General features: G+C 47.0%; 1 protein-coding gene across 13 annotated transcripts in view; it reads right to left on the minus strand.

Moving 5' to 3' along the window:
- The window catches only part of LOC106596460 (serine/threonine-protein kinase MAK), a 53,411-nt gene extending 30,076 nt beyond the window's left edge, over positions 1 to 23,335 (minus strand). Inside the window, exons 1-5 of one of the 13 annotated variants that reach the window (XM_045714405.1) lie at positions 23,152 to 23,334; positions 14,030 to 14,169; positions 3,717 to 3,771; positions 2,306 to 2,427; positions 1,869 to 1,948 (exon numbers count right to left, since the gene is read on the minus strand). In XM_045714405.1, the coding sequence (XP_045570361.1) occupies positions 1,869 to 1,948; positions 2,306 to 2,427; positions 3,717 to 3,771; positions 14,030 to 14,130 (358 nt within the window). In that variant the 5' untranslated portion in view covers positions 14,131 to 14,169; positions 23,152 to 23,334. The other 12 variants (XM_014187746.2, XM_014187759.2, XM_014187763.2 and 9 more) reach the window with 12 other exon arrangements.

The following is a 23,335-nucleotide window of genomic DNA, read 5'->3' on the forward strand; positions in this document are numbered from 1 at the left end:
GGAGGTCTCTAGCTGGGCTGGGGAACCTACCATGTTTATGGGTAAAGGAGGTCTCTAGCTGGGCTGGGGAACCTACCATGTTTATGGATAAAGGAGGGCTCTAGCTGGGGAACCTACCATGTTTATGGATAAAGGAGGTCTCTAGCTGGGGAACCTACCATGTTTATGGATAAAGGAGGTCTCTAGCTGGGGAACCTACCATGTTTATGGATAAAGGAGGTCTCTAGCTGGGGAACCTACCATGTTTATGGATAAAGGAGGTCTCTAGCTGGGGAACCTACCATGTTTATGGATAAAGGAGGTCTCTAGCTGAGGAACCTACCATGTTTATGGATAAAGGAGGTCTCTAGCTGGGGAACCTACCATGTTTATGGATAAAGGAGGTCTCTAGCTGGGCTGGGGAACCTACCATGTTTATGGATAAAGGAGGTCTCTAGCTGGGGAACCTACCATGTTTATAGATAAAGGAGGTATCTAGCTGGGGAACCTACCATGTTTATGGGTAAAGGAGGTCTCTAGCTGGGCTGGGGTACCTACCATGTTTATGGATAAAGGAGGTCTCTAGCTGGGCTGGGGAACCTACCATGTTTATGGATAAAGGAGGTCTCTAGCTGGGCTGGGGAACCTACCATGTTTATGGATAAAGGAGGTCTCTAGCTGGGGAACCTACCATGTTTATGGATAAAGGAGGTCTCTAGCTGGGCTGGGGAACCTACCATGTTTATGGATAAAGGAGGTCTCTAGCTGGGGAACCTACCATGTTTATGGATAAAGGAGGGCTCTAGCTGGGGAACCTACCATGTTTATAGATAAAGGAGGTCTCTAGCTGGGGAACCTACCATGTTTATGGATAAAGGAGGTCTCTAGCTGGGGAACCTACCATGTTTATGGATAAAGGAGGTCTCTAGCTGGGCTGGGGAACCTACCATGTTTATGGATAAAGGAGGGCTCTAGCTGGGGAACCTACCATGTTTATGGATAAAGGAGGGCTCTAGCTGGGGAACCTACCATGTTTATGGATAAAGGAGGTCTCTAGCTGGGCTGGGGAACCTACCATGTTTATGGATAAAGGAGGTCTCTAGCTGGGGAACCTACCATGTTTATGGATAAAGGAGGGCTCTAGCTGGGGAACCTACCATGTTTATGGATAAAGGAGGTCTCTAGCTGGGCTGGGGAACCTACCATGTTTATGGATAAAGGAGGGCTCTAGCTGGGGAACCTACCATGTTTATGGATAAAGGAGGTCTCTAGCTGGGCTGGGGAACCTACCATGTTTATGGATAAAGGAGGTCTCTAGCTGGGCTGGGGAATCTACCATGTTTATGGATAAAGGAGGGCTCTAGCTGGGCTGGGGAACCTACCATGTTTATGGATAAAGGAGGTCTCTAGCTGCGTTGGGGAACCTACCATGTTTATGGATAAAGGAGGTCTCTAGCTGGGGAACCTACCATGTTTATGGATAAAGGAGGTCTCTAGCTGGGGAACCTACCATGTTTATGGATAAAGGAGGTCTCTAGCTGGACTGGGGAACCTACCATGTTTATGGATAAAGGAGGGCTCTAGCTGGGGAACCTACCATGTTTATGGATAAAGGAGGTCTCTAGCTGGGGAACCTACCATGTTTATAGATAAAGGAGGTCTCTAGCTGGGGAACCTACCATGTTTATAGATAAAGGAGGTCTCTAGCTGGGCTGGGGAACCTACCATGTTTATGGATAAAGGAGGTCTCTAGCTGGGGAACCTACCATGTTTATGGATAAAGGAGGTCTCTAGCTGGGGAACCTACCATGTTTATGGATAAAGGAGGGCTCTAGCTGGGGAACCTACCATGTTTATGGATAAAGGAGGTCTCTAGCTGGGGAACCTACCATGTTTATGGATAAAGGAGAGTCCCTGTAATATCTGAAACAGCACGTTCCTGATCACTGACTCGGGGAACAATCTCTGTCTGGAAAGATGAACATCAATACATTCCCATTTTAGTCATTTTGGCAGATGCTCTTATCCAGAGCGACATACAGTCAGTGCATTCGAGTTAACCGAGCTAGGTAAGACAACCACATATCACAATCCTTGTAAGTAAAACTTTCCTCAATACATGACGACTCATTCAGATCATAGGAACTATTCACAGATAAAGGTCTCATTTCAACAGTTACAGAGAAACTTGCATCCATCTGGACTGTCCAATTAGTAACAGACTACTATTAACAAACTACAATTAAAAAAATGGTTAATTCTTCCATTCTTTCTCATTATTTGATTGATATCTTTCATCATAATATTGATGAGTAATTGATCCTACCTGTTGTTCATCAGCTGGTAGAGGTTTTCCTTCATGTACTCAAAGACAAAGTAGAGGTGATCATTCTCCCGGATCACCTCCTTCAGCTTCACCACGTTGGCATGACTCAACTTCTTCAGAGACTGTAAAACATAAAAGACATACACACGCCATTGCTTTGTATGAGTGACATTAGCTAATGAACAATATATTTATACTCTTATGTCAATAAGAAAGGTGGGTAATGTCAGAAACCCAGAACTAAAATCTGGAGTAATTGCGTCAGATGCTACATTTATAGTATGTTACGTAGAGTTTGTGCATGAGTGTCACGTCCTGACCAGCAGAGGGAGTAATTGTATTATAATTTGGTCAGGACGTGGCAGAAGTGTATTTGTTTCGTATGGTTGGGGTTGTGTGTGTTATTAAAGGGGTGTTTGGTTTATGTAGTCTGGGGTTTGAGTATATGTTCTAGTGTTGGTTTTCTATGGTTTTCTAGTCTGTCTATTTCTGTGTGGTCTGTGTGGCTCCCGATCAGGAACAGCTGTACGTCGTTGTTCCTGATTGGGAGTCATATATTAGATGCTTGTTTTCACCTGGGGATTTTGTGGGTAGTTGATTTTGCACTGCTTATTGTTAGCCTGCGAAACTGTTATCTGTCGTTCTTTGTTTTGTTGTTTTTCCGTGTTCTCTTTTCTTAATAAATATAAAGATGAACATCCACATTCCCGCTGCGTTTTGGTCGTCTCTACCCAACGACAACCGTTACAATGAGAGATTACTGAGTGGGTAATGGCTTCACATTGTTTTCTGACATGAGAGATTACTGAGTGGGTAATGGCTTCCCATTGTTTTCTAACATGAGAGATTACTGAGTGGGTAATGGCTTCCCATTGTTTTCTGACATGAGAGATTACTGAGTGGGTGTAACAACTCTGTAGGTGGAGGAGTGCAAAACCAAGAGACAGACGGGGCAGTTCAGCACAAAAAAGAAGGGGATTTATTAACTAAAACTGGTTCACAGGTCGCTTGGGGAATCATGTCCCTAAAGCTTGTTCTCACTCAAAAATAGGTAAAATGGTGAAAATCAACAGCTGGCCCTTTATGTCAGTAACTGAACATCAACGTAAATCACTGGGGTAGATATTATTTTACCCCAGGGCAAAGAGAGCGTTCAACCTTAGGCATTGGGGTGCTGGCTGGTCCAAATGTTAGCGACAGAGCTTAAAGTTTTAAAATGTCATAATGGTTTTAAATTGCCTTAGGATGCATTCAAAATGGCAGCCAATTCCCTATATATATTGCACTGCGCCCCTGGTCAAAAGCAGTGCACTATAGTGAGTAGGCTAATTCCCTGTATATTACACTGCGCCCCTGGTCAAAAACAGTACACTATAGTGAGTAGGGTACCATTTCAGATTGTGGTTCCTACCTTGACTTCTCGTAAATTCATGCACTCATCCCACGAGTAGAACTTTCTCTTCATCCTGAGAGAACAAATAAAACATATTTAATCTAAGAGCCTACGTTCAATACAAGTTTAAGGAGACCTTTAATATCTATTAGATGGTTAATAATACAACAATAATAACTTTACACAATTGATATAATCCTATTATGTGCAGACAGTAGGTGTTCATGATATGAAATAAACCTGAGTCAGGTATTTTGGACCAGTTCGTATTCCATATATATATATAACAGTCTACCAGTACTACTTCCTGAGGCCTATACTCTCTGATAACGATAGCCTCACGGAACCCCTATCCCAAATTTGTAGAATATTTTTATTAAAAAGTTGGTTCTTTCCCTCTCTGCATTCTTAGGGTGACACCACTGACATGTTAGAGATCCTTGAGAAGTTCAATCTAATGATATACTTGTAACTATGGATGTTCCAGGTGTTTATAGAAACATGCCCCGTACAGGAGGCTTAGAAGCACTCTCCCTCTATCTTAGATACACGCCCTGAAGGTCTGCTGCTCCGTTCTAGTTTTATTTTGACATTAACCCAAATGGCGTCATCTAAGAACTATTTTCAATATGCTGGCTCTTTTTTTTTTTACCTCCAATACCAGGGAACAACGATGGGAATTATAAAATGGCGATTATGCTCATTTGTGTATGGGTTTATGGGAAGAAAATAATAATAATTTACATATGCTGTCTCTCTAAAGCGTTCTTTTCTAATATTGTCCTGTGGTGTTGATATGTTGACGATATTCTGGTAGTCTGGAGGGGCACAGAGAAGGACTTGAGTAGATTTGTGTTCTATGCCAACTCTACTAATCCACATTAATAATTTACATTAGAGCATTGTACTTCCTCTGTGAATTTCCTCGACCTCAATGTTTAAAAAAAAAAACTCTCAGTAGGAACACTAAAGCTATGACAGTAAATCATCCTAAATCTCTAAAAGCAACATTCCCAACGGTCAATTCCTCAGACTGAGGAGAGAGAAACTGCAGCAAATCAAATGACTGAGGCAAAAGCTGAAATAATGAAAAAGAGGTCCCTACAGTGATAGTCCCCCTCCACCGTGGAACGAGGCAGTGATAGTCCCCCTCCACCGTGGAACGAGGCTACAGTGATAGTCCCCCTCCACCGTGGAACGAGGCAGTGATAGTCCCAATCCACCGTGGAACGAGGCAGTGATAGTCCCCCTCCACCGTGGAACGAGGCAGTGATAGTCCCCCTCCACCGTGGAACGAGGCTACAGTGATAGTCCCCTCCACCGTGGAACGAGACAGTGATAGTCCCCCTCCACCGTGGAACGAGGCTACAGTGATAGTCCCCCTCCACCGTGGAACGAGGCAGTGATAGTCCCCCTCCACCGTGGAACGAGGCTACAGTGATAGTCCCAATCCACCGTGGAACGAGGCAGTGATAGTCCCCCTCCACCGTGGAACGAGGCAGTGATAGTCCCCCTCCACCGTGGAACGAGGCAGTGATAGTCCCCCTCCACCGTGGAACGAGGCAGTGATAGTCCCCTCCACCGTGGAACGAGGCAGTGATAGTCCCCCTCCACCGTGGAACGAGGCAGTGATAGTCCCCCTCCACCGTGGAACGAGGCTACAGTGATAGTCCCCCTCCACCGTGGAACGAGGCTACAGTGATAGTCCCCTCCACCGTGGAACGAGGCAGTGATAGTCCCCCTCCACCGTGGAACGAGGCTACAGTGATAGTCCCCCTCCACCGTGGAACGAGGCAGTGATAGTCCCCCTCCACCGTGGAACGAGGCAGTGATAGTCCCCCTCCACCGTGGAACGAGGCTACAGTGATAGTCCCCCTCCACCGTGGAACGAGGCAGTGATAGGCCCAATCCACCGTGGAACGAGGCAGTGATAGTCCCCTCCACCGTGGAACGAGGCAGTGATAGTCCCCCTCCACCGTGGAACGAGGCAGTGATAGTCCCCCTCCACCGTGGAACGAGGCAGTGATAGTCCCCCTCCACCGTGGAACGAGGCAGTGATAGTCCCCTCCACCGTGGAACGAGGCAGTGATAGTCCCCCTCCACCGTGGAACGAGGCAGTGATAGTCCCCCTCCACCGTGGAACGAGGCTACAGTGATAGTCCCCTCCACCGTGGAACGAGGCAGTGATAGTCCCCCTCCACCGTGGAACGAGGCTACAGTGATAGTCCCCCTCCACCGTGGAACGAGGCTACAGTGATAGTCCCCTCCACCGTGGAACGAGGCTACAGTGATAGTCCCCCTCCACCGTGGAACGAGGCAGTGATAGTCCCCCTCCACCGTGGAACGAGGCAGTGATAGTCCCCTCCACCGTGGAACGAGGCAGTGATAGTCCCCTTCCACCGTGGAACGAGGCTACAGTGATAGTCCCCTCCATCGTGGAACGAGGGTACAGTGATAGTCCCCTCCACCGTGGAACGAGGCTACAGTGATAGTCCCCCTCCACCGTGGAACGAGGCTACAGTGATAGTCCTCCTCCACCGTGGAACAAGGCTACAGTGATAGTCCCCCTCCACCGTGGAACGAGGCTACAGTGATAGTCCCCCTCCACCGTGGAACGAGGCTACAGTGATAGCCCCCTCCACCGTGGAACGAGGCTACAGTGATAGTCCCTCTCCACCGTGGAACGAGGCTACAGTGATAGTCCCCTCCACCGTGGAACGAGGCTACAGTGATAGTCCCCCTCCACCGTGGAACGAGGCAGTGATAGTCCCCTCCACTGTGGAACGAGGCAGTGATAGTCCCCTCCACCGTGGAACGAGGCTACAGTGATAGTCCCCCTCCACCGTGGAACGAGGCTACAGTGATAGTCCCCTCCACCGTGGAACGAGGCTACAGTGATAGTCCCCCTCCACCGTGGAACGAGGCTACAGTGATAGTCCTCCTCCACCGTGGAACGAGGCTACAGTGATAGTCCCCCTCCACCGTGGAACGAGGCTACAGTGATAGTCCCCCTCCACCGTGGAACGAGGCTACAGTGATAGCCCCCTCCACCGTGGAACGAGGCTACAGTGATAGTCCCCTAGTCCCCCTCCACCGTGGAACGAGGCTACAGTGATAGTCACCCTCCACCGTGGAACGAGGCAGTGATAGTCCCCCTCCACCGTGGAACGAGGCAGTGATAGTGCCCTCCACTGTGGAACGAGGCAGTGATAGTCCCCTCCACCGTGGAACGAGGCTACAGTGATAGTCCCCCTCCACCGTGGAACGAGGCTACAGTGATAGTCCACCACCACCGTGGAACGAGGCTACAGTGATAGTCCCCCTCCACCGTGGAACGAGGCTACAGTGATAGTCCCCCTCCACCGTGGAACGAGGCTACAGTGATAGTCCCCTCCACCGTGGAACGAGGCTACAGTGATAGTCCCCCTCCACCGTGGAACGAGGTTACAGTGATAGCCCCCTCCACCGTGGAACGAGGTTACAGTGATAGTCCCCTCCACCGTGGAATGAGGCTACAGTGATAGTCCCCCTCCACCGTGGAACGAGGCTACAGTGATAGTCCCCTCCACCGTGGAACGAGGTTACAGTGATAGTCCCCTCCACCGTGGAATGAGGCTACAGTGATAGTCCCCTCCTCCGTGGAACGAGGCTACAGTGATAGTCCCCTCCACCGTGGAACGAGGCTACAGTGATAGTCCCCCTCCACCGTGGAACGAGGCAGTGATAGTCCCCTCCACCGTGGAACGAGGCAGTGATAGTCCCCTCCACTGTGGAACGAGGCTACAGTGATAGTCCCCCTCCACCGTGGAACGAGGCTACAGTGATAGTCCCCCTCCACCGTGGAACGAGGCTACAGTGATAGTCCCCCTCCACCGTGGAACGAGGCAGTGATAGTCCCCCTCCACCGTGGAACGAGGCAGTGATAGTCCCCTCCACTGTGGAACGAGGCAGTGATAGTCCCCTCCACCGTGGAACGAGGCTACAGTGATAGTCCCCCTCCACCGTGGAACGAGGCTAGTGATAGTCCCCCTCCACCGTGGAACGAGGCTACAGTGATAGTCCCCCTCCACCGTGGAACGAGGCTACAGTGATAGCCCCCTCCACCGTGGAACGAGGCAACAGTGATAGTCCCCTCCACCGTGGAACGAGGCTACAGTGATAGTCCCCCTCCACCGTGGAACGAGGTTACAGTGATAGCCCCCTCCACCGTGGAACGAGGTTACAGTGATAGTCCCCTCCACCGTGGAACGAGGCTATAATGATAGTCCCCCTCCACCGTGGAACGAGGCTACAGTGATAGTCCCCTAGTCCCCCTCCACCGTGGAACGAGGCTACAGTGATAGTCCCCTCCACCGTGGAACGAGGCTACAGTGATAGTCCCCCTCCACCGTGGAACAAGGCAGTGATAGTCCCCTTCACCGTGGAACGAGGTTACAGTGATAGCCCCCTGAACCGTGGAACGAGGTTACAGTGATAGTCCCCCTCCACCGTGGAATGAGGCTACAGTGATAGTCCCCCTCCACCGTGGAACGAGGCTACAGTGATAGTCCCCTAGTCCCCCTCCACCGTGGAACGAGGCTACAGTGATAGTCCCCTCCACCGTGGAACGAGGCTACAGTGATAGTCCCCCTCCACCGTGGAACGAGGCAGTGATAGTCCCCCTCCACCGTGGAACGAGGCAGTGATAGTCCCCCTCCACCGTGGAACGAGGTTACAGTGATAGTCCCCCTCCACTGTGGAACGAGGCTACAGTGATAGTCCCCTCCACCGTGGAACGAGGCAGTGATAGTCCCCCTCCACCGTGGAACGAGGCAGTGATAGTCCCCTCCACCGTGGAACGAGGCAGTGATAGTCCCCTCCACTCTGGAACGAGGTTACAGTGATAGTCCCCTCCACCGTGGAACGAGGCTACAGTGATAGTCCCCCTCCACCGTGGAACGAGGCAACAGTGATAGTCCCCTAGTCCCCCTCCACCGTGGAACGAGGCTACAGTGATAGTCCCCTCCACAGTGGAACGAGGCTACAGTGATAGTCCCCCTCCACCGTGGAACGAGGCAGTGATAGTCCCCTCCACCGTGGAACGAGGCAGTGATAGTCCCCTCCACTGTGGAACGAGGCTACAGTGATAGTCCCCCTCCACCGTGGAACGAGGCTACAGTGATAGTCCCCCTCCACCGTGGAACGAGGCAGTGATAGTCCCCCTCCACCGTGGAACGAGGCAGTGATAGTCCCCTCCACTGTGGAACGAGGCAGTGATAGTCCCCTCCACCGTGGAACGAGGCTACAGTGATAGTCCCCCTCCACCGTGGAACGAGGCTACAGTGATAGTCCCCCTCCACCGTGGAACGAGGCTACAGTGATAGTCCCCCTCCACCGTGGAACGAGGTTACAGTGATAGCCCCCTCCACCGTGGAACGAGGTTACAGTGATAGTCCCCTCCACCGTGGAACGAGGCTATAATGATAGTCCCCCTCCACCGTGGAACGAGGCTACAGTGATAGTCCCCTAGTCCCCCTCCACCGTGGAACGAGGCTACAGTGATAGTCCTCTCCACCGTGGAACGAGGCTACAGTGATAGTCCCCCTCCACCGTGGAACAAGGCAGTGATAGTCCCCTCCACCGTGGAACGAGGCAGTGATAGTCCATCTCAACCGTGGAACGAGGTTACAGTGATAGCCCCCTCCACCGTGGAACGAGGTTACAGTGATGGTCCCCTCCACCGTGGAATGAGGCTACAGTGATAGTCCCCCTCCACCGTGGAACGAGGCTACAGTGATAGTCCCCTAGTCCCCCTCCACCGTGGAACGAGGCTACAGTGATAGTCCCCTCCACCGTGGAACGAGGCTACAGTGATAGTCCCCCTCCACCGTGGGACGAGGCAGTGATAGTCCCCCTCCACCGTGGAACGAGGCAGTGATAGTCCCCCTCCACCGTGGAACGAGGTTACAGTGATAGCCCCCTCCACCGTGGAACGAGGCTACAGTGATAGTCCCCCTCCACCGTGGAACGAGGCTACAGTGATAGTCCCCCTCCACCGTGGAACGAGGCAGTGATAGTCCCCTCCACCGTGGAACGAGGCAGTGATAGTCCCCTCCACTGTGGAACGAGGCTACAGTGATAGCCCCCTCCACCGTGGAACGAGGCTACAGTGATAGTCCCCCTCCACCGTGGAACAAGGCTACAGTGATAGTCCCCCTCCACCGTGGAACGAGGTTACAGTGATAGTCCCCTCCACCGTGGAACGAGGCTACAGTGATAGTCCCCCTCCACCGTGGAACGAGGCTACAGTGATAGTCCCCTAGTCCCCCTCCACCGTGGAACGAGGCTACAGTGATAGTCCCCTCCACAGTGGAACGAGGCTACAGTGATAGTCCCCTCCACCGTGGAACGAGGCAGTGATAGTCCCCTCCACCGTGGAACGAGGCAGTGATAGTCCCCTCCACTGTGGAACGAGGCTACAGTGATAGTCCCCCTCCACCGTGGAACGAGGCTACAGTGATAGTCCCCTCCACCGTGGAACGAGGCTACAGTGATAGTCCCCCTCCACCGTGGAACGAGGTTACAGTGATAGCCCCCTCCACCGTGGAACGAGGTTACAGTGATAGTCCCCCTCCACCGTGGAACGAGGCTACAGTGATAGTCCCCTAGTCCCCCTCCACCGTGGAACGAGGCTACAGTGATAGTCCCCCTCCACCGTGGAACGAGGCTACAGTGATAGTCCCCTCCACCGTGGAACGAGGCAGTGATAGTCCCCTCCACTGTGGAACGAGGCTACAGTGATAGTCCCCCTCCACCGTGGAACGAGGCTACAGTGATAGCCCCCTCCACCGTGGAACGAGGCTACAGTGATAGTCCCCTCCACCGTGGAACGAGGCTACAGTGATAGTCCCCTCCACCGTGGAACGAGGTTACAGTGATAGCCCCTCCACCGTGGAACGAGGTTACAGTGATAGTCCCCCTCCACCGTGGAATGAGGCTACAGTGATAGTCCCCCTCCACCGTGGAACGAGGCTACAGTGATAGTCCCCTAGTCCCCCTCCACCGTGGAACGAGGCTACAGTGATAGTCCCCTCCACCGTGGAACGAGGCTACAGTGATAGTCCCCCTCCACCGTGGGACGAGGCAGTGATAGTCCCCTCCACCGTGGAACGAGGCAGTGATAGTCCCCCTCCACCGTGGAACGAGGTTACAGTGATAGCCCCCTCCACCGTGGAACGAGGCTACAGTGATAGTCCCCTCCACCGTGGAACGAGGCAGTGATAGTCCCCTCCACCGTGGAACGAGGCAGTGATAGTCCCCCTCCACCGTGGAACGAGGCAGTGATAGTCCCCTCCACCGTGGAACGAGGCAGTGATAGTCCCCTCCACTGTGGAACGAGGCTACAGTGATAGTCCCCCTCCACCGTGGAACGAGGCTACAGTGATAGTCCCCCTCCACCGTGGAACAAGGCTACAGTGATAGTCCCCCTCCACCGTGGAACGAGGTTACAGTGATAGTCCCCTCCACCGTGGAACGAGGCTACAGTTATAGTCCCCTAGTCCCCCTCCACCGTGGAACGAGGCTACAGTGATAGTCCCCTCCACAGTGGAACGAGGCTACAGTGATAGTCCCCCTCCACCGTGGAACGAGGCAGTGATAGTCCCCTCCACCGTGGAACGAGGCAGTGATAGTCCCCTCCACTGTGGAACGAGGCTACAGTGATAGTCCCCCTCCACCGTGGAACGAGGTTACAGTGATAGTCCCCCTCCACCGTGGAACGAGGCTACAGTGATAGTCCCCTAGTCCCCCTCCACCGTGGATCGAGGCTACAGTGATAGTCGCCTCCACCGTGGAACGAGGCTACAGTGATAGTCCCCCTCCACCGTGGAACGAAGCAGTGATAGTCCCCTCCACCGTGGAACGAGGCAGTGATAGTCCCCCTCCACCGTGGAACGAGGCTACAGTGATAGTCCCCTCCACCGTGGAACGAGGCTACAGTGATAGTCCCCCTCCACCGTGGAACGAGGTTACAGTGATAGCCCCCTCCACCGTGGAACGAGGTTACAGTGATAGTCCCCTCCACCGTGGAACGAGGCTACAGTGATAGTCCCCTCCACCGTGGAACGAGGCTACAGTGATAGTCCCCTCCACCGTGGAACGAGGCAGTGATAGTTCCCCTCCACCGTGGAACGAGGTTACAGTGATAGCCCCCTCCACCGTGGAACGAGGCTACAGTGATAGTCCCCTCCACCGTGGAACGAGGCTACAGTGATAGTCCCCCTCCACCGTGGAACGAGGCAGTGATAGTCCCCCTCCACCGTGGAACGAGGCTACAGTGATAGTCCCCCTCCACCGTGGAACGAGGTTACAGTGATAGCCCACTCCACCGTGGAACGAGGTTACAGTGATAGCCCCCTCCACCGTGGAACGAGGCTACAGTGATAATCCCCTCCACCGTGGAACGGGGCTACAGTGATAGCCCCCTCCACCGTGGAACGAGGTTACAGTGATAGCCCACTCCACCGTGGAACGAGGCTACAGTGATAGTCCCCTCCACCGTGGAACGAGGCTACAGTGATAGTCCCCCTCCACCGTGGAACGAGGCTACAGTGATAGTCCCCTCCACCGTGGAACGAGGCTACAGTGATAGTCCCCCTCCACCGTGGAACGAGGCTACAGTGATAGTCCCCTCCACCGTGGAACGAGGCTACAGTGATAGTCCCCTCCACCGTGGAACGAGGCAGTGATAGTCCCCTGTCATGTTTCCCTGTTGGTGATCTTTATGACCCCCATAAATACCTTTCCCCCTTTTCTCTCTCTACTCTACAGAATGGACTCTTGGAAAGCCTTTTGTTAACAGAGAGAGAGTATGGTAACATCGAAAGGTTGTGAACGGAACAATATTTCGGTAATCTAACCAGTAGAAAGTATCCGTTGGTACTTAAAGAATATGATGTCAGATCAGTTGTCAACTGAGACATTATTACTGATGACAGGACGACATAAACTGTATCTGGGAAAGTCCACACATTCTAGTTATCAGATTCACATGGAATTGTTGTGCAATTTAAAATGTTTAAATATGAAACTATTTGTGAAAAGATGAAATGTAATTTTAGTTTTTAAAATGAGAGAATTGTTTTCATAAGTAAAATATGCTTACTCAGTGGCCACACCCACATGAATAGGCATTGGTTGGAAATGACCCAACCCCTTTTCTACATTTCTATAAGAGCCCCCGTGACCCAATTCACGGCGAACTAAGCCAACCTCAGCGTAGAGCTCTGGTTGTGAATGGTTGAACGACTACAACCTGACCTAATTAACATTGTGTTCCCGATGACATGAGGACTGATGTCCAAACGTTAAAAAGGGTGAATTTCAACGTGGAGGTGACGATCGCCACGCTGGAAGGATACATTTTGACTATACCAGCCAGAATACAGCATGAGCTTTTAGTATGGCAACTTGGTATGAACTTTGAACTCTTATTCACTAAAGTTGTGATAACTCAACGTCTAGGATGTATCAGCAGCAGCTGTAAAATGTATGTGGCCTAGGGAAGGACGGACCATCTCTTCAGTACTACAACGTATCCATTCTACCACACGACGACACACTACAACGTATCCATTCTACCACACGACGACACACTACAACGTATCCATTGTACCACACGACGACACACTACAACGTATCCATTCTACCACACGACGACACACTACAACGTATCCGTTCTACCACACACTACAACGTATCCATTCTACCACACACTACAACGTATCCATTCTACCAAACACTACAACGTATCCATTCTACCACACACTACAACGTATCCATTCTACCACACACTACAACGTATCCATTCTACCACAAGACGACACACTACAACGTATCCATTCTACCACACACTACAACGTATCCATTCTACCACACACTACAACGTATCCATTCTACCACACGACGACAGACTACAATGTATCTGCCCAGAAATATTCTTCAAAGAACAAGGGAGATCTCTGCTGTGTAACCAGCCCGTCATATTGGTTTCGTCCTCTAGGGATGTTTTCTTTAATGACATAATTAGTAATCAACGTATGATCAATCCTGTGTATATGTAATTATGTGTGACTATTTAGGTATTTAGTAAATAAATAATTAAACCAAATGTTGTATTGCTGATTCAACTTGTTAGCCAGGGTCCGTGAAGATGAGACTGAATAAGGTGACGATTAATAATTGACTGCTACTGAGGTAAAAGATTACCAGGTCTTTAAGAGTTTATTCGGAAGACAACAGCTCTATAAACATTCTTCCCGTGGTGCCCCTTCACGCCCCACCGATGCCCTCACCTCTTGATGGCCACCAGTTCTCCAGATTCGTTGCTCTTACCCATGAGCACGCTGCCGAATGTCCCGTCCCCCAGCTGTCTCATGGTGGTATAGCGGTTCATCTCCCACCGTGGGGCCGCGTTCCACCCCTGCTGCTGCTCCTTCAGCGGAGAGTGGGTAGGAAAACATTACAACGTCTCAAATGGAGCCCTATTCTCTATATAGTGCACTATTTTGATCAGGAATAGAGCTACAAAGGGAATAGGGTGCCATTTTGGGATGTTGCATACTATATACAGTGCATTTGGAAAGTATTCAAACCCCTTTGACATTTTCCACATTTTGTTACGTTACAGCCTTATTCTAAAATGGATTAAATTGTTTTTTTTTCACCTCCCTGACCAAGGTCCTTCTCCCCCGATTGCTCAGTTTGGCTGGGCAGCCAGCTCTAGGAAGAGTCTTGGTGGTTCCAAACTTCTTCCATTTAAGAATGATGGAGGCCACTGTGTTCTTGGGGACCTTCAATGCTGCAGAAATGTTTTGGTACCCTTCCCCAGATCTGTGCCTCGACACAATCCTGTCTCAGCGCTCTACGGACAATTCCTTCGACCTCATGGCTTGGTTTTTGCTCTGACATGCACTGTCAACTGTGGGACCTCATATAGACAGGTGTGTGCCTTTCCAAATCATGTCCAATCAATAGAATTTACCACAGGTGGACTCCAAGTTATAGAAACATTTCAAGGATGACTAATGGAAACAGGATGCACCTGAGCTCAATTTTCGAGTCTCATAGCAAAGGGTCTGAATACTTATGTAAATAAAGTATTTCAGTTTTTTATTTTTAATAAATTTGCAAACAAATCTAGAAACCTGCTTTCCCTTAGTCATTATGGGGTATTGTGTGTAGATTGATGAGGAAAGGAAATGTATTTAATCAATTTTAGAATAAGGCTGAAACGTAGCAAAATGTGGAAAAAGTCAAAGGGTCTGAATAGCAGCTGTTAAGGAGCCCCTTGACCCAGACTTGGCGCCACCTGGTATAGAGGTCCTGGATGGCAGGAAGCTTGGCCACATTGATGTAGTGGGCCGTATGCACTGCCCTCTGTAGTGTATCACCAGTTGTACATTTACTTTTAATTCCTATAATTTTCGAATCTACAATGTTTGTTTTGGTTAAGTAATTTCTCTTATGCATTCAATATAATATTATTCCTTTTATAGTTCTCGTTGTCGGAGTGGACACGTTGTTTGTAGAGCGCACAAACTATGTAACACTTGTGAGAAACAAGTTTTGGTTTATTTCATTCCATCTACGAGTTTTGTCAATTCAATTCAGTCATGGTCTTTTGTTTGGAGCGCTCCTGTGAATGTTGAGTAAGGACGAGCACACAGTAGTAGGCCTATAGACTACCTGGTTACACATAGTAGTAGACCTATAGACTACCTGGTTACACATAGAAGTAGACCTATAGACTACCTGATTACACATAGAAGTAGAGCTATAGACTACCTGGCCCTGATTACACATAGAAGTAGACCTATAGACTACCTGATTACACATAGAAGTAGACCTATAGACTACCTGATTACACATAGAAGTAGCCCTATAGACTACCTGGTCTGTGTGCAAACCTAGGCATATAAATGTGTCCATTTGGGGATCTGATAGTGTTTCTGATTGGCTTAAAGCCTCAAAAGTAATGTTTTCTTCACCTCCATCAGCAAGCAAACTAAGTCTGTTTTTACGTCAACTGAGAATGACAATAGTTCCTCAATGTATTTGAAAGATCTTTCCAGCTCTCTCCCTGTCGATGACCACTCAGCGTGAAAGGGAACAATGTCATGCTCTGATCCAATGGAAACACCATACAAATAGGCCTACCTGATTACTTCTTATCACAGCTTGACTTGGACTGAAATAAGTTCTGGTAATAATTGTGGGTGCTGGTACTGTTTATATTTAGGTGCTCCACAATACTGCCGAGCTGATATTCTATAAGAGGAACAGGAACTCAAGCAGTAGAAAATGTGAGGTGTAGGTACTCAGCTCCGCTGGGCTCCTGCCCAAGTAAAGCACTGCTTCTTATCACTAGCACAGATAGCCTACAGCTGTGTCTGTCCCGAGCTCGCTGGCAGAATATGTTATACAATGTTTCAAGTTTGTTGCATTTTCATTTAGATTTGGATAGAATTTTTATTATCCACATGACAATGATTTTGAGATAAGAAGACGTTATTATAAAAGAAATGAAACTGTTCCACAAAAATGTGCATATGAAAACCATAACTGGCATGCAGATCAGTAGAAGCGGTCAGATAAATTGCTATTCCACATTAGAAAAGGTTGCTGACTCCTCGTGTAGCCCATTACCGGCAACTTCAGAGAGTAATGGCAGAATCTGCGAAAGCTAGCAGGAGCGGGAGGAGAATGGTTGGGTCAGGTTAGTATTTATTTTTTTATTCTGGTTATCTAGATCTCTGGCTCCCTCTTGAGTCAATTTGTGTCTTATTTCATGAAACAGTAAGCTTAAAGCATCAGACAAGCTCAATGCATATAGTTGATTTTATATGGAAAAATACACGTTTGAAAATGTTGACCAATGGATTGGTCGAAAGAACAGACGAGTTTCGGTCAACCAATATTTTTTGTTGTTGTTGCGGACTGCCCTACTGTATGCGCTTTCGGTAGCGTCCAGACTGAGGAGAAATCTGCACACAATGCATCCCTGACCACCCCCTGAAGTGGTAAGACAGATCTGAACACAAATCAGACAACAAATCAACTTTTGTGCGTCTAGACCTGTCTTTTCAATGCAATCTTCGTATTCTGATAGCAGAAGTCGCATGTAAGTATCAAGTGTAGACACAACCTCACTGTAACCAGTCCCTGTAATCTGGCTCAGGTTATTAATCAACCTACGAGGGTGTTTACAAACACTACAGGAACAAGATCATCCACATGTACTGATTACATTTTTACTAATACTGTATAACTTCGTTCTAAAGCTGTATCCGTACCCATTGGATGCAGTGATCACAATATAGTGGCTATATCCAGGAAAGCCAAAGTTCCAACAGCTGGGCCTAAAATAGTATATAAGAGATCATACAAAAGATTTTGTTGTGACTCTTATGTGGATGATATTAAAAATAGTTGTTGGCCTGATTTGATTAATAAGGAGCATCCAGATGCTGCACTTGATGAATTTATGAAATTGCTGCTTCCAATTATTGATAAACATGAACCTGTTAAGAAACTGACTGTTAGAACATGGATTGATGAGAAATTGAAAACCTTTATGGTTGAAAGAGATGGGGAAAAAGCTAGTGGTCTGGCTGCACATCTGACGGGCTGCCTTACTGCAAATTGAGAAATTACATGACTAAAAAACCCCCAAAAAAAACTGTATTATGAAGCCAAGATCAACGATATAAAGAATGATGGGGAAAAAACTTGAGTACTTTAAATGAAATTATGGGTAGAAAGACAAATTCAACTCCATCTTTCATCCAATCAGATGGCTTATTCATCACAAACCATTTGATGTTGGCAATTATTTTAATGATTAACTTCATTTGCAAAGTGGGAAAACTTAGGCAGGAAATGCCAACAACAATCAGGGAGCCATCGCATTCATGCATAAAAAAACAAATAATGATAGAAAAGCAATGCAAATTAGAATTTTGGAAAGTTAGTGTGGGAGAGGTGAGAAATGATTGTTATTGATCAATAATGACAAATCTCCTGGCATTGACAACTTAGATGGAAAGCTACTGAGGATGGTATCTGACTCTATAGCCACTCCTATCTGTCATATCTTTAATCTGAGCCTAGAGGAAAGTCTTTGTCCTCAGGCCTGGAGGGAAGACAAAGTCATTCCACTACCCAAGAGTGGTAAAGCAGCCTTTACTGGTTCTAACAGCAGACCTATCAGCTTGCTGCCAGCTCAAGAGAAACTGATAGAAAAAATTGTGTTTGACCAAATACAATGCTATTTCTCTGTAAACAAATTAACAACAGACTTTCAGCATGCTTATAGAGAAGGGCACTCAACATGTACTGCACTGACACAAATGACTGATGATTGGTTGAAAGATATCAATAATAAGAAAATTGTGTGAGCTGTACTGTTAGATTTCAGTGCAGCCTTTGATATTATCGACCATAACCTGTCGTTGAGAAAACATACGTCTTTTCAACCTCTGCCACATCGTGGATTTAAAGCTATCAGATCTCACAGAACTCAGAGGGTTTTCTTTAATGGAAGCCTCTCTAATGTCAAACACTTAGGGTGTGGTGTACCGCAGGGCAGCTCTCTAGGCCCTCTACACTTTTCAATCACTTCTTCTTTTATTAATAAGAAACATCGTTTTGAAAAATTCCAAATTGTTTGCATAGTCAACTTACACACAGCTCTGACACAGACACTTACCCCACCAGACATGCCACCAGGGGACTTGTCACAGAACCCCAAATACAGAACAAATTCAAGAAAGTGTACAGTATTATTTAGAGCCGTTATTGTATGGAACTTCCTTCCATCTCATATTGCTCAAATGAACAGTAAACCTGATTTCAAAACACAGATAACGCAACACCTCACGCCACAACGCCTCTCCCCTGTTTGACGAAGATATTTTGTGTGTATGTATTGATATGTAGGCTATGTGTGCCATTTTAAAATGTATATAGTTCTGTCCTTGAGCTGTTCTTGTCTATTAATGTTCTGTATTATGTTTCATGTTTTGTGTGAACCCCAGGAAGAGTAGATGCTGCTTTCTCAACAGCTAATGGGAATCCTCATAAAACCCCAGTACCATATATTGAGTTGAAACATTGAATATTACATTATTAAGTTATTATTTGATACGAGCATTGAAAATAAATCTAAAATCAGTAAAAAGAAATCGAGCTAGCTAATCAACAGATTTACATAAATCATCAACATCAATGATCAGTTGATAGCTCATCCTTTTTTCCCCGATGCCAAGGAGACACCGTTAACTAGCTTGCTCACAATTTGTGACGATGAGTGAGTTTGCTGTTGCAGAAAGAAATAGGACTATGCTCAAAAATGTTAACATTTTCGCTACAGTGGTATTTGGTATGTTCTGATTTTTTTTATTTTTTGGGGGGGGGGCACATGCCCCTGAAAGGTCTGGTGCTCGACCCTGGACTACACACACTGCATTCTAGAATGGCATAGAATGCAGAGTGCGGAGTCTCATGGGTCGAAACGTGATTAAAAAATATCACATGATGGGAACAAAGAACGCAGACAGTGTGCTGTTGAGGAGTCTCTTTTCACCTTCAGCGGAGAGGTCTGGCCTGGTCCCGGCCCTGGTCCAACACGCAGCCCCATAGTAGAGTCAGTCATTTATGAGTAGCAGTCAACACACAGCAGCTACAGTAGGCTACTTTCGTCTGGGAGAACAGACACGCTGACTGACGAGAATCACAATGCTGCAGGGTGGGTCTCAGATCAGAATAACGACAAGCACAGGGGAGCTAGGAAATCTCTTCTAGAAACACAGAAAGAAAAACAACTACACTTCTTCACTTTTACCTTTCAGGTAGTGGTGGTGGTGGGGAGGTAGAATGTCCAAGGGACTACTAATGAAAATAATCCTCCGGCTGGCTAAATCGTACACATTTACAGAAATGTTGATAAATATACATTGTCCCTGTCAAATAGACCTAATAAAGTAAAGAAAGAAAATTAAATTGGTAACTGAATGTGGAGAACTTGAACCGCCTTGCTCTTGCATTAATAGCCCTAAAATAAAGAACATCCCTCGTTGTCTCACCTCAGACATACAGGAAGGGGTGAGAAAGAGAAAGAGTGCTCCGCTCCTTGAGAAGGGAAGTGGTTTAATTTGGCGTCTGCTCGGCTCACATGAGTGTGCCCAGAACAGAACAGCCGGTTGCATAAAACATCTTAAGTGTAGAACCCGACAAACATTTCCTTAGATAAGGGAAAGGGGGTGGATACCTAGTAAATTGTACAACTTAATGCATTCAACTGAAATATGTCTTCCCATTTAACCCAACCCCTCTGAATCAGAGAGGTGTAGGGGGGGGGGCTGCCTTAATCGACATCACGTCATTGGTGCCCGGGGAACAGTGGGTTAACTGCCTTGTTCAAGGGCAGAACGACAGATTTTTACCTTGTCAGCTCGGGGATTCAATCCAGCAACCTTTCGGTTACTGGCTCAACACTCCTACCAGCCATAAGGGCATAACTTAAACGTTTTTTTGGGTAGTTTGAAGTCATGTAAGGCAGAAAGAGTCTCTGGTTACCATGAAGACGACCATTATTCACCGAATAAACGTCTCGTCAAAAATAAGAACTTCTACATTCAGGACAGGAGGAACAATTTGATTCAGAAGATAATAAAACACGTTTCTTATCGTTACAGGAGGAACAATTTGATTCAGAAGATAATAAAACACGTTTCTTATCGTTACAGGAGGACAGGAGAAACAATTTGATTCAGAAGATAATAAAACACATTTCATATCGTTACAGGAGGAACAATTTGATTCAGAAGATAATAAAACACGTTTCATATCATTACTTTTTTAAATATTATTTTCTAGCAAGTCAAGCTAAGTTACTGTCACGTCTACTCCAGCACCTCCTCTCTGGCACTCATTGTCTCCAGTTACTTATGGAAGGCCATGAGTTTCAAATGATCTTGATATGAAAGCTTGCTATGGGCATTTGGTTCATTACACCCGTTCATTACACCCGTTCATTACACCCGTTCATAACACCCGTTCACTAACACCCGTTCACTACACCCGTTCATTACACCTGTTCAGTGTGTATTTACAGGTGATTAGAAGGTTTGAATATTGTACTTTCAGACGCATGAAATTGTGCCCCTGAACACGTTCTGAACGCCTGTGAGGTAACGGGTACGTTTCATGCGTCTGAAAGTACCACATTGTAGCCCTTCCCGCGTCAATTTCCGTGTGTTTGACTATCGGTCTGTTGCGATGAATCGCTTACTCAGGGAGGCAGGACATGTTTCTAAATATGAATCGAATTGTTAAAATTATTAAAGGCGTTGGTGAGAAAAATGGAGGAAGAAATTAAAATGACTTTTTCCACATATCATTACAACTACAAAGCTGGCGCTGGCTAGCTAGCTTATTTTCATTACAATAGCATGGCTAGTTAGCTAGCTAGCAATAGTATTCTGTCTAGCCTGTAACTAATGGTTGTTACGTTGTTGGACAGAGCAATAGTTCTTTGTACTTGTCATTTGGTTGAGATTAACATTAGTTTAGAAAATAATTGTTTACTTTGTGCATATTTATTGTGTAATTGGTTGGCTTTGCTACTTAGCAAGCTGAGATTTATTTGCTCACATTGGCTAATTTAGCTGTTAGCAATTTTTTTAGGAGAACAGGTTAACGTAAACTCACTCACTTTTGTACATCGCCTTGGTCCGTACAATCGACCTTATTTTAGAGCCCAAAAAAACGTAAAACTTCCAGATCAACTGTAACGTCAATACCATTGTAAAGCACAATTTCTCCCCTTTCCAACAAAATCAATGACGAGACCTTCATGATGCCCATCTCTGCATGATTCAAGAAGGCAATGAGTTCCGTCGGGTCTTTTTTAAAATGGCGGGTGGGGAAGCTAAACCTATTGCGTGATAGTGAGAAGGTCACATGTCGTGTGGGGAAAACCGCTTTTTTTCCCCACTCCATCTGTCCAACGTATCACCTTATCGCCTCTAAAATGTAAATAAACCACTATAAAACAGTTTATATAATGTGTCATTACATACCTATTGGAAGGTTTTGTGTCGAAATTGAATCGGGTTTTTAGGGAGGTGCTAAAGTGATCTTCAGAAGTAAACAGCGGCTTTGAGAGTCATGATCGCATGCAGTGATGACGCAAAAAAATGACTAGGTATGTCATTGTCCATTTCATGTTTTTAAACGATGAGAGAAGTGCTACACCTGGTGGGGAGAGATTGTAAGGCAGAAATAGTTGCTTTACGCGTGCTGTACGTTACGCCATGACACGTCACGATGTAACGGAGGGTCCGTTTAAAAAACAACAACTTTTCCCCAATACTATAGAGCCATTACCATGTCGATCAACGCTTGAATAGAAACGTAGTTCACACCCCAGATTTTGAAGTCAACACAGTCGCTACAAGTCCCAAGTCCCATAGGACGATCATCGTTTCTGCGCCTCATAAGACTCACCTGGACTCGATTCCTTCCCAAATATTTGTCACTACCTTTGGTTCTTTCCTCAGGCGTTGTTTCTGTTTATATGTTTCATGTCTGTACGCTACTCGAGGTATCTTGTTTTGTTCCATGTTCGTTTATTACATTTAATTGATTACATTCATTCCCTGTACTTGCTTCCCGGTTATTAGTTTACACTTTACAACGTGGGGAGTGAATGAAACACTTAAGGGTCCTCATGGGCACCGATAACTTTTACACTGAATTTAAGGGAGAAAATCGCCTTAAAAAATGTTGTGCAACTGACTTTAAAGGGAAACGATAAAGGGGGAAATTAACTTAAGATGTTTTATGCAACTGGTCCCTGGGTTTACAGGGGAAGCCAGCAAAAGAGGCTTTAATTGATTACTCCAGGTGAAAACAGGTCCTGATTGGGCTAGACTTTACCGCTGGATATAGACTACCAACAGTCATTTGGTACAACCCTGGCTAACCTGCACAGAATGTGTCCATTAAAAACAGACAACTTCAAAATGAATGACTTGTCTGTGTTGAATGTTGTTGAATAAGGAAGTCAGTTCTTGTTCTTTCTCTGACATACATTGGCTGTCGTAGACATTTCTCTAATCCTATATTGACCTCAACTCTCCATCCTATCAGATTAGAAAGTCCCTCAGACAGAGAGAAAGTAAAATAATTATTGGCAGGACAGTTCAACTTCATTAGTGTGGTATGGGGTAAAGGGGCATACATTAATATACCTACGTAATAAGCAACAACCCTTAAAACTACTACTGAGCTGTTAGCTAGCTAGCTAGTTAACAAGATAAACAAACACATAACGTTAAACAACACACATCATTATATTGGCCTACCATAAACAACACCGCTGTCATGCAACATTCAGAAACGGTGGTATTACCTTAGCATACCTACCAATAAAGACATTTTGTTTTTGTCCCCTTTTTAGTCCAAGAATAAAGCAAGATGCGTTTCTGTTTTGTGAAGAAAAAACAATGCAGTGGTGAAGACAGTACAATAACAATAACTTCCTTATTGTACAGGAGCGGCTTCCTTTCTCCTTGGCAACGGCATAAATATTACAG

The sequence above is a fragment of the Salmo salar genome, chromosome ssa03, assembly GCF_905237065.1.
Source record: "Salmo salar chromosome ssa03, Ssal_v3.1, whole genome shotgun sequence".
Lineage (NCBI taxonomy): Eukaryota > Metazoa > Chordata > Actinopteri > Salmoniformes > Salmonidae > Salmo > Salmo salar.